The sequence below is a fragment of the Alosa pseudoharengus genome, unplaced genomic scaffold (genome assembly GCF_046254945.1).
Source record: "Alosa pseudoharengus isolate Yale_2024_CS ecotype anadromous, Long Island Sound unplaced genomic scaffold, YU_APseudo_1.1 YU_APseudo_1.1_scf_7, whole genome shotgun sequence".
In the NCBI taxonomy this organism is placed as follows: Eukaryota; Metazoa; Chordata; class Actinopteri; order Clupeiformes; family Clupeidae; genus Alosa; species Alosa pseudoharengus.
The window spans coordinates 30,169,310-30,180,913 of NW_027468859.1; the positions used below are offsets into that span (position 1 = coordinate 30,169,310).

The following is an 11,604-nucleotide window of genomic DNA, read 5'->3' on the forward strand; positions in this document are numbered from 1 at the left end:
ATGTATAACATCACCGACAAGACAAGTGAGGATATCAATCACTTTATTATGAAAGTCAAAATAAAAAACAAAACCTCAGATGTTTGCCCAGAAAACACATTCAGGAGATGTTAAAGAAAGACATTTTAGAGGTTTATTACATATTTCAATCTTCATCTTCTTCAAATACAACTAAATTCCCCAAAAATTAGATTCTACTCCAGGCCAAACCAGTCTAAAAATCAAAAGCTGTATTTGCAACTTCACATACGAGGGGAGGGGGAGAAAAAGTAAAATAATTTGCACAAACACACATACATGCCCAACAAACACAGGTCAGATCAAAAGCTGATCAACAGAATGGCTGTGAGGGGAGTCAGTGACTCGAGCGGTTCGATAGGGTAAAAAATTGGATGCTTGCTTTGCCGCCTCCAATCAATCGGTCTGGTCATTCACGCTGAGATCATGTGGGGGGAGGGGGGTAGTACTGGTTATACCCGGCATATTGGTTGTACTGGCCCCATGAGTTCTGGTAGTTGTACTGCTGTAGAGAGAGAGGGAGAAGAGAGTGAGACAGTCAGTCCGAGAAATAACAGAAATAACATGTCAAACATGGTCCAGTTATGGAATAGAGAACTGAGACACTACATTACAAGTCCAAGCCCACTAAACACCAAGTGATCATTTTCCTTGGCAAATGTTGCCCATTTAAAGATAAACACATCACGTTTATAACAAAACAAACAATTCTTTTTTCTTTTTTGAAACTCAAAAAATAGCATTCTATCAAATTGTACTGGACACCTTGCGCTGAAAAAGCCATATGAACTTTTCCCATAAAGCACTCACACGCCCCGATTGGTATATCAGACCACGTACACTAAGGTCTTTCGCATGAACCAGGGTTCCCCCAGGATTTTTAATCTTAAATGTAAGACTTTTTAAGACCTTTTTAAGACCACTTTAAATGAAATTTAAGACCAACGTAGCACCTTCCCTGGTATGCATATGAATGGAAAAAATAGGAAATCAATCAATCAAATAAATAACTTTAATGAACAATATGCTCTGAGGTCTACAGCCTTCAAAGATCTGCTGCAATCTCTCAACATAACATCAACCATATTTTAACACAATAACTGTGTGAGGAGTATGTATGCACATGCACACGTCTGTGGGTGCGCCTGTGTGCGGATGTATTTCCCAAAGCAACCTACAGCCTTCAAGCTGTTGCAATCTACACTATATTCAAATCATAAGACAGAATCATTTAAAACAATAACTGAGGGGTGTACGTGTGTGTGTGTGTGTGCCTGCATGGGTAGCCTATTACAAGTGACAATGACGTTTTCCCTTTTCCGTGGGTGATCGTGACTTGAGTTGATTTCACTTTGCGCGCACTCTGAGCAAAGACAGTAGCCTACAATGCAGCTAGGCTAGGGGGTGTCAGTGTCTCAGTCAGGTGACAATGAATGTGTACAGGGTGCCTGATATTTTGGATGTAGCCTACTAAGATGCGACGTTTGGTGTACTAAGATTCGTTGTAACAACGAACAATAAATAAATGTTGTGGCGCCGTAGGCCATCAAATAAAAATGTAAGACCTGTGAACTAAATTTAAGACCTGTGAACAAAATTCAATGCCTTTTCAAGGCCTTAATTTCTGAATACTAAATGTAAGACTTTTTCAAGTTAAGACCTCGCGGGAACCCTGATGAACTCGCCTTGTACCCACACTGTTGACCCCCTAAACCAAGGACATGGAGACTCACCTGGTACCAGTTGTAGTTGTACGCTTGGTCGTTGCCTGCTGGCATCATTTGACCAGCTGCAGAGTCGTCTGTTCTCTGCCTCTTGGAGTCAGGGCCTTCAGACCTGAGAGATGAAGGTAAAAACAGGCGATATTTAGCAGACGAGGAACTGAACCCGGTCCCAACAGTTGTCAGGAAGCAACACAACTTAGTGCTTGCTTAGTTGTGTTTTTTATATTATATACTTTTATTACTTTTTCTACTGTTAGTGCATGTTGTGTGTGATGTCTGTATGCTACCGAGACCTTGAATTTCAATAAAGTATCTATCTATCCATCATCTATCAACTGCTGTTTCACCATGCCCACAAAACACATATACGATACAATAAAACAAGGCAATAAAAAAAATAATAAAAAAAATACCACAAGTGGCATACACGGTAACATTAATGGTCAGGTCACAACCCGCCTACTTTCTTTTTTTTTTAATTAAGATAAATTCTATTCATTTAGAGCCACACACATTAGACCTTAATCTCAAGGTTTTACCAAGCTCAAGGCCTGACCCTGTAGAGGAAAGGACATAGGCAACAGTGGCAAGGGGGGGTGGGTGTCTTTAAAGGGAAGAATCCTTGAGTAGACCCCAGTTCAGCGCACAACAGGCCTGCAGGAGGGTTGTTAGTGTTTAGTCTTTAAACAGTGATTTTATTCAGGTTTTTACAGCCACATGGCCTCCCTGAATTAATCAGTGAATACTTCCCAGTAATTATATTTCAGTTTTGTACATTGTATAGACGTACCAGAGGCAAGAGAGAGAATTCAACACAAAGAATATAACCATGCACAGTGCCTTACCCATTCTCCGCTTTCCTCTTTGTGGAGTCATTCTCTTTTAGAAGCTTCTGATGCTCGTCATATGCCGCTACAAGACTGAAAGGGAGAGGGGGGAGATATTGGAAAGGGGTTACTTACCAACAAATCTATGTTCACAGCTCTAATGTTGACTAAACTGTGACCTGTAACACATTTCTGAATTTTGAAGCAACATTGATGGTCAACATATTCTTATTAAAGTGCAGTAGTTTCTGAAAATCTGTGAGAGGATGTTAATGAGAAAGTCTGCTTAACCACTAAGCTGATGTTTACACACCAATATAACCAACTCAAATCAGAGTTTTAGGGTGAGCTGTGCATCCTTTACACACACACACAGGTTGAGGGTGAACACTTACACGTTAATATCACTGCCAAAGTCCTCCAGGAACTCCACCTTGCGCTGGGAGAAGGTGATGCGCGACTCCAGAGGCATGGAGCTGCTCAGGGCGCGGTCAAAGCAGGCCACGATGTCCGCCTCGTTCTGCTGCACGTCCCCGCTGTACTCCAGCTCCAGCAGATTCAGATACAGCTTTGGACACGTCTACCAAACACACACAGGTGGGCTTCATCAAGACCAGTGTATCCGTAGGTGTGGTCTATCATATTCCTCTTACCCACTCTCAGTCTCAGACATCAACGTCCTTCAAATGACTACAGCTTTGCTATTTTTCCATAGCTTCATCTGGTCTCAGACATCAACGTCCTTCAAATGACTACAGCTTTGCTATTTTTCACATAGCTCCATCTGGTCTCAGACATCAATGTACTTCAAATGACTACAGCTTTGCATGTAATTTAATCGATGTCCTAACATAATGTTTTCACCCAATCCTGGTTCCTAGTCTCATTACTAAGGGGAGTGTTTAGAGTGCCCGCAGGTCAAAGGGTATAGATCATCTCCACTTAGTCTTTCTTCATGGTATCGCCCAGTCTCTCTCATTTCTCTACCTAGTCTCCATGGTATTTCTCCATAATCACACCTGGTCTCTCCAGTCTCGCGCCACCTTTCTCCATGGTCTCACCTCATTTCTCTACCCTTTCTCTATGGGATCACAGTCTCACCTCATCGTTAGGTACCAGGTATTTCTTCACAACTCTAACCGGCCTCTCTAAGGCACGTTTCACACCGGGTGCGTGTCAGCTGCGTGGCATGTCCGTTTTTATTTCGGCTCCCATGTTAACACGTTAGCCCTTGCACACCGCCTGCGTGACAAGCGCGTCTCAGGCGCGGCCCAAAGCGCCTCATCAGACACGCTTCTGGTAAGCAAAGACATAGTAAACGCCACGCAGTCGCCATGCAACTGACACGCGACGTTCTCGCCACGTTCCCCATGTGAAACAGGCCTTGATCTCTCCTCTCTGTGGCCTCCCCTCTAGCGTACCATGCTGCGCTCACCTGGTCCTTCTCGATGGCCTCCAGGAGCACCTTCTTGGCTTTTCCCAGACTCCTTTGCACCTTCATCAGTTGGCGCGCCAACTTCACCGCGTAGAACGACGTCTCGCCCGTGTTCTTCCCGTTTTGCATGTCGTCGCGGAGCAGCGCTTCCGCCTCGTCCAGGTTGCCGTGGCGACGCTCCAGGCTGACGCGGCGCAGCTTCACCATGGCGAGACCCGGCATCGCCTCCTCCAGGGCCTTCAGGATGCGACGAGCCTCCTCTATATTCCCTGCAAGGGAAGGAAAAAAAGAATCATTTACACTTTTCCTCCCCTGTGAATGTGAGTGTGTGTGTGTGTGTAGACATATAAAGGATTAGAATTAGGGACCCTATTTCTCTAAAAGAACGTTAAACCATAAGGCTGTATTCAACATGATATTTCTTTGAACCATATCAGTGGCGTCTTCTAAACACTCAACGAATTTCACAGATTGAACTCCTGCATATTTATAACAAACAAAACATACCTTGTTGCTCCTCAAATGCTGCCCACAGGAGATGGATGGTGGGCTTCTTGGGAAGGTGGATGGTGCACGCCTTCTTGTACACGTGCCGCACTCCCTCCATGCTGTAGCCCTCTAAATACTTTGCGTACTTCAAGAGTTCAAGAGGAGACAACAGAGAGGAGATAGAAGCAGAGAGATGGAGAAAAGTTGGAGGAAAGGAGGAAGAAGAGAAGGAAAGAGAGAGGGAAGAGGAGAATGGAAAAAGACAAGGAGAAGAAAAAGAACAGCAAACACACTTGAGTTTTTCTTTTGAGTTCCTGCACTTGTGAATTTCCATTGACAAGATCGTGTTTAGAATTTCTTTTTAAACCCATCAGCACCTTCATGGAACCAATAAGATAAGTTTCTGTAAGGTAGTGGGAGACGGAGATGCAACGTAGTTGGCAAATGCTGGAGTCAAATCTTGTGTGGCAAGCTGGCCAGCCCCTAATACAACAGATACAGTCAAATATCAACGTTACACGCAAAGAGTGAAGGATGTCTTGTTTTTTTTTGCTAAGTTTTCTTTTTTCTTTTTTTTGTTTTGTAGTGAGGAAGTGAAATCGAAATCGATTGGGAAAGGGTGAGGGGGTGCTCGGAAGGAGAGAAGTGATATTTACCTTGATCCAGAACTCCTCGTAGAGGGCACAGGCGATCAGGCAGCGCTCAAACAGAACCACCACCCTCTCCGGAGTCCCGTTCTCCAGCTCAAAGTCCAGGTACTCCCGCCAGTTTGCAAGCTGGGTCTTTTCCAAAGCCTTCACGTGAAAGTATGGCCGCTTAATCTAGAAAGAAAGGGAAAGGAAGGTCAGTCACAGTCCTAAACTACATTGAAATGTCGGAATGTCAGACAGAAAATAAATATTCTCTGGCACGTGTAACCCACATGGATAGCCAACTTGCCCATTGTGATGTACCAATAATTCTCTGGTGACCCCTAGAGGCACACACACTTACCCCTTCTTCGAAGGTCCATCGCTTGCTGACTTCGTGCTCGTTGTGGTTGAAAATCTCCTGCCGCGTCTCGATCACCTTGTGCCGCATGTTCTCGATCTCGGTCACACGCTAGGGAGGCAGAGACCAAAACAGAGCACCAGGTGAGCACGTCACATGCCAGCATCATCGCAGGAACGTGTGTTAATCACGTGTCCAATCTGAAGTGCGGTGAAATCTGAAGAGTCCAGCTACCCAAAGAGTTACCATCGGTTAGCACCATGTACTGGCAAGCAACATGTTGCCATCTTGAGGGAACGAGGGGAAGGGTGTGCGGTAAGTGCACACCATCTGCTGTAGGCCCAAGCTCTGGTGCTGAAGGGGGGACAGAGACGGTGTCAGTTTTTACAGCGCCCCGCAAACCCTTATGAAAAAGGGCAGAGGAGGAGGGGGGAAGTCACTGACTGGAAGTGAATCTGAAGGTAGCAAAAGATACTAAAGTCTTCATGCCTGCTGAGATTAAGATTGTTTTCTGATGAGTGTGGGGGCGTTTCAGACACCTCTGAAGCACTGTCCCCCACACAGATCTGCAGGCCACCGGCTTACCTTGGCGGGGTCGGGAAGGTCCTCTGTTCCGGGGGGGAGCTCCTCGCTGGGCGTCTCACTGGGTGTCTCTCCATCTCCGTCTTCGTCTTCGTCTTCGTTGGACGCGTTTGACGCTTTGGCGGCGGCAGCCAGCTCCACCCTCAGCTGCACAAACTCTTCCTCAGACAGGAAGTGCTTGGGGTTGTTATTCTGCACATGCTCTTTAAACCTTACAAGTTCAAGCAGAAACACAGAAAGATTAATTAATTTCACCATTAGCTGTGCTTCTGTCCACATGCAACTAGTACCATTAAGGGACTCAGCAAAACTTCCATTTCTTAAAGTATGCAATCCTGTTTCCAAACAAGATCAAAAAAAGTTATGAATTGCCCCCTGATAAACACAAACCCTAAAAAATGGCAGGTACCAAGCCACAGGTGACAGACACTTTCAGATAATCTCCCATACATGGAATAAACCTAGTCCTCAACAAGAACCTTTTTCTCAGTGGGGATTGTCTGTAGTCCCTTTCCCACCGGAGGGATTTTTGCAGTTCCTAGAACCCTTTTTTTCTTGTGTTCCAACCGGACCAATTTGGGGATTATTAAGTTCCTCTGACCGCAGTTCCTGTAACTCTTTCAGGGCAGGGTCTTTTCCCTTTTCCGCATAGGAACCTTTAGTGACCTAGGTCTACGTTGATTGGTCCAAATTATAAGTCACGCCCACTTTCAACCCAAATTGAATGGGCAATTTGAAATTGAATGGGCAACCAGTTCCTATGGACACTTGGCCAGTGCAAATGCAAAAGCTGGTTTTCGAGGAGAATAGCTAGTAGAACTGTTTAGAAATGGACTGTTCCTATAATTACGTTCCTGTAACTACTTGGTGGGAAAGTGGCTATTGACGTTTAATCCATGTACGGGAAACCTACCCTGTAAGCCCGAACTGGAGCTCTCCCTAAAGCACACATGGGCAACATGCGGCCCGTGGGCTTTCTCTGACCGGCCCACGTAAAGTCCGTGAAAAAACAGTAGTCAAGAGCCTAGCATAGAGATAATGAACGCAAATCAATATCGTTGCTTTTATTTTAAAAGCGACTGCTATTTGTACGCTCATACATTTGTGCGTGGATGCATACGAGGTAAACACCCTCACTGATGTGCTGGTGAATAGAATTTATGCTTCTGCATCGACACAATGCAGTTGCCTTTGGTCGGCGTTTAACCTTTAAAAGTTTTCTGTCTCCTGTGTCTGCGTCGCTCACCACCGGAACGGTTGTTAGAATGTCAAACTCCTACTGCTGCTCGATATGAAGTGTTAATTTCAAAACGTTACTGACAGATAGACAGTTTACAATCGGATAACCCCGTCATTGTAACCAAAATATGTCTGAGTTTATTTGCAAAGCTTATGTTAGCGAACTAGTATGATGCTACTACCCACAGGTTGCTTGATCACAGTTTTGTGTATAAAGTTAAAGCAAATACATAGCCTACATTTTCAAAATAGTTTTCTTTGTGCATGTTGATTAACTAATGACAGCCTACTATTGTCTGCTCCACATTTTCATAGTCTAATTCTGCATAGAGTTAATTTAATGATGGTAATGATTTAATGATGAAATATGAGTGTTGATGAAATGGTGGCAGAGGCCTATGGTTGTACTGACTCCTTCACATTTTCATGGCCTAGCCTAATTATATAGATATTGTACTACTTTTTTATATCAGTCTTTGAAAGCTGAAAAAAAATCATGTCAATGTCAAAAAATCATTTTCGAGAATGAGGATTAAATACTGGACATATATTAAATATTGCCGTTTTTCCTTCGTCTCCCTCACATTTTTATCTGTTCTTACGAGTAGTCAAAACCATATGATTTACTTAATGTTATACAAGAACAGAATAGAATTGAACATAATTGAGTTCAGCCTTGAGTTCGGTACATGTCTGGCGTGCCCACCGGCAGAGCAGCAGCAGCATCGCAGTGCCTACCTCTGAAAGTGCTGGGAGTAGAGCTGGGTGGGGATGCCCAGGATGCGGTCGTACACGGCCGTGACGTTGGCCAGCTTCTCCTGCTCCGTCTCCCAGTTGACGTAGGCCTCCCACAGGCGGTCGGAGCGGAAGTCTGTCCCCGCGGCAAGCACAGCATGCTCATAGGTACTGCAGAGAAACAACAACAACAACAACATGTCAACAATCACTATCTCCCCATGGTCAACCTGATGTCTGCAGTAAGGACACCACACTAATGAGTTCATCTGCAATTATCATCACCAGCACACAAGCAGCATGAAATAAACAATAAACCAAATGGGTTTTGCATCAGAACATGGTCACATTCTTTCTAGTGAGCCCTTTATAAGGGGAATTGATTCATTGCTTCAGGGAGGTTGAGACATTGATCTGGGTTAAACTGATGTTGTTCTCCTCCTGTTCTCTGAACTGTCTCTCTTCGGACAGTACTTACGCTCTGATTCGACTCTCTGCTTCGCCATCAGTATTGTCCTGGTTCTCCTTAAGGAAGGATATGTAATGGAGCCAAAGGTCTACGCTCAGAGGGATGGCCTGCAGACCCCGTCTGTACACCTGCAGAAACAGGACAAATGCTTACATTACAGAATGTACAATTCTTGTCAGCAAGCAAACAAACAAACAAACAAGTTTTAACTTGGTGCTCTAGGGTTTTTTTTCCATTTGGATCAACAACCCTCAGGCTTTTCTTAAAGGATGATAAATGATAAATCTACCAGTGCCACAGAAAGTGAAAGGGGACAAAGCCGGTACTGTTCTCAAGATCCTGTGGCGACAACTCTGACCACTCAAGCACACCATAGCTTGGTGGATGGATTTATCATGGTCTGTCGTCCCATTTCAGAGTCATGTGAATAAAACAGAGAGGTCTATTTCAAAGTAAAGCACTATAGTAGCCAAAAACTCTTTACAGTATATTTCACTCAATATTTTTTTGCAAAAGCTGACTTAACTATGCAGATGACTCGTTGGGGTATCGTCACGCACAAACAAAACCAAACGTAAACAAACTTACCTCGTCTGCTACCTGGACCTCGCCATTCTTCTTCTCTATGTCGGCATATTTCTTCCAGTAACCATAGCAGTATGGGTAGTGTAGGAAGAAGTCATCAAAGGCTTTCCTCGCTGCTGGCAGGTGGTTCTGTGAATCAAACAGGTCAAACAGGTTTAGAAGTTGGTCAATTAGTATAAATTAGTTAGGGAAATTAGAAAGTAAAAAGTGGAAAACCAAATGCCAGACCCAGCCTTGATCTGAAGCCGGTGTGTGCTAGGCATTCTGGCACAAAATGGCTGCCGTGAATCACCAAGGTGGGTGCTACACATTGGTGGTGGCTGATGTGAGCACTCACCTTCACTGTAAAGCAATTTAAGTGCCTAGATAAAGCGCTATATAGACCCTTTCAAGAGAGTTCCATTATCAGCATCATAGTTGGCCCCACAAGACTTCCTTATTAACATTCCATATGTTATCTTAATGCAGAGGAAGTAGACTGGGGCCCAAATAGAACGTTCAAGCATTGTTTTTGTTTTTATTGTTTTTATTATTGTCTATACATGTAATGTGGTGTTGATGTTGCACCTGCTGTTGAAGTGGAGTCTGCTGCTGCTCTGGACTCACCTCTTGCTCAACATACTGCAACAGGTAAACCCAGCCATTGAAGTCGTCAGGGTTCTCCTCCACCACTTTGCTGAGTCTATCGTACTCTGAGGGGAGGGCCGGCTCTTCTGGAGCGGCATCTGTTAGGACCATCGCTGAGTCTTCCTCCTCCTCACCTCCTTCCTTCCCAGCATCCTCCAGCTCCATGTTTGACGGACTGCCTGCATCTGACGTTGGCGCGGGCTCCGCTGGCTTCTCCATGTTCTGGTCACCTGAGGCGGCGGTCTCTGACTGCGCAGTTTCATTGCCCTGGTGGTCAGATTTCTGCTCATCTTGATCTGATCCATCACTCCCTGGTGCAGAACCTGTTCCTTCCTGTGGCAACCCATCCACGGGGAACAAATGCGTGTTCTCCAGCTGGTACTGATCCATTTGTGGTGCAGTGTTGTTGGACATGGTCCAGTCGGCAGCCTGGAGGTCTGGAAGAAAGGCGTCTCCAGAGCCCTGCATGGGTGGAGAGTCTCCGTTCTCAGGAGCGTTTGTGTCCAACATTCCCGTCATGGGCTCTGATAGATGTAGATCTGAAGAACGAACACACCAATGAAAACAGAGCATCACCAGGTGACAGATACTACCATTACTGCAATGTTCCCATCATTGAACTTATCCAATTATAAATACAAACCTAGTGCAATGGAAAGAACACTAGTGCAATGGAAAGAACACACAACTTGATACTACTACCAAACATTACGAATGTAAGGCCTTTTACATACAGTATAGTCGACATGTCTGAAGTTGATACCATGTTAACCGAAACAGCGTGATAGATCGTCTTTCAGTCACACTCCAAATGATGTTAGGTACACAACAAGGGTTAATCGTAAACTAGACAAACAAATAACTTCAGCGTTTGACCCGGAGTTAACTTCGCCGGTCAAAGCTAGCTCCTACGTTTGGGGAAACATGTAAACAGAGCTTACCAAACACTTGGCATGAGACTGGATAAAGGCCTAGCTGTTTAACGCGAAGACTGCTGAAACATGGTGGCTTGTTGCCTGACATGCAGTTTCGGTACTTCGAAGGCTAACAAGAATGTCGTTTGAGATCTAACTGCTAACATTCGCAGCTAACGTTACACTCCAACCACGAGTGAGGGCCAAGCGCCTTAGCGAACTGCGCTACACCGTTAACACACAAGAAATTACGCTATGACATGAAACTACACCGAAACTACAAAAAAGAACATATACGTAACTTACATCTGAGGGAAATATCTGTATTGTTCTTGGAAAAATACACTTACGATGATATTATCTACATGTATAACAAAGACAGTAAGATAGCGAACTACTAGCAAGCTAAACAGTTAGCCACAGTCTCGGGCCTCCTAATGCTAACTATCTAGCTAGAACTAGCATACACACCACACTTCCGTCTACTCCAACGATGTTCTGTCGTATCTAGTGTAGTCTACCTTGCGTGTTTGAACACGTCCTTCCAACAGACAAATAATTTTTTTGTGTGTCTCACTTACCAGTATCTTCCATGAAATATGGATTCGATAAGTGCAAATGTCAACTACTTTGTAGTTATCTAACCAACAACATGTGTTCGAGTGTCTGGTCTTTCATTCTCCAGTAACTTCGCTGAGAAGGACAAGATAAGTGTGCGCATGCGCACTACTACAACAATCTGGGTAGGCGGGTCATTCGACATAGAATGCCACGCAGGAAATAGGTAGTTAAAATATTGTACAATGTATCCTATGAACACACAAGAGCCGTTCTGTTTGTCATACAGGCTGCGGCAGCTACATACAGTGTAGCCTACAATAAGTTTGTACAGCCAATGCGTCTGTCTGGCTACACACACGTAAGTAGGTTAGCCTATATAATTTGGTTTTACCTAGAGCATGGATCCTAG

The 11,604-nt window shown here is 44.5% G+C and overlaps 1 protein-coding gene across 2 annotated transcripts; it reads right to left on the reverse strand.

Moving 5' to 3' along the window:
* Positions 1-26: 26 nt before the first annotated feature.
* On the reverse strand, positions 27-11,328 carry prpf39 (PRP39 pre-mRNA processing factor 39 homolog (yeast)). Of its 2 annotated transcripts, none has more exons than XM_076272927.1 (14): positions 11,216-11,328; positions 9,700-10,259; positions 9,097-9,222; positions 8,518-8,636; positions 8,043-8,210; positions 6,069-6,276; positions 5,487-5,594; positions 5,150-5,314; positions 4,512-4,638; positions 4,005-4,273; positions 2,965-3,149; positions 2,588-2,662; positions 1,752-1,854; positions 27-520 (listed from the first exon to the last, which is right to left on the reverse strand). In XM_076272927.1, exons 1-14 carry the CDS (start codon positions 11,226-11,228, stop codon positions 443-445), a joined length of 2,304 nt encoding a protein of 767 aa, XP_076129042.1. In that variant the 5' UTR covers positions 11,229-11,328; the 3' UTR covers positions 27-442. The 2 variants fall into 2 exon arrangements, with proteins under 2 accessions (XP_076129042.1, XP_076129041.1); XM_076272926.1 differs by having other exon boundaries at positions 27-523.
* Between the last annotated feature and the right edge of the window lie 276 nt (positions 11,329-11,604).

Excerpts from the sequence above, each read along its gene's own strand:
- prpf39 (XM_076272926.1), bottom strand. Across the intron at positions 5,315-5,486 it reads GATGGACCTTCGAAGAAGGG|ATTAAGCGGCCATACTTTCA; the intron begins GTAAGTGTGTGT and ends CTTTCTTTCTAG. Across the intron at positions 2,663-2,964 it reads TTTGGCAGTGATATTAACGT|TCTTGTAGCGGCATATGACG; the intron begins GTAAGTGTTCAC and ends TCTCCCTTTCAG.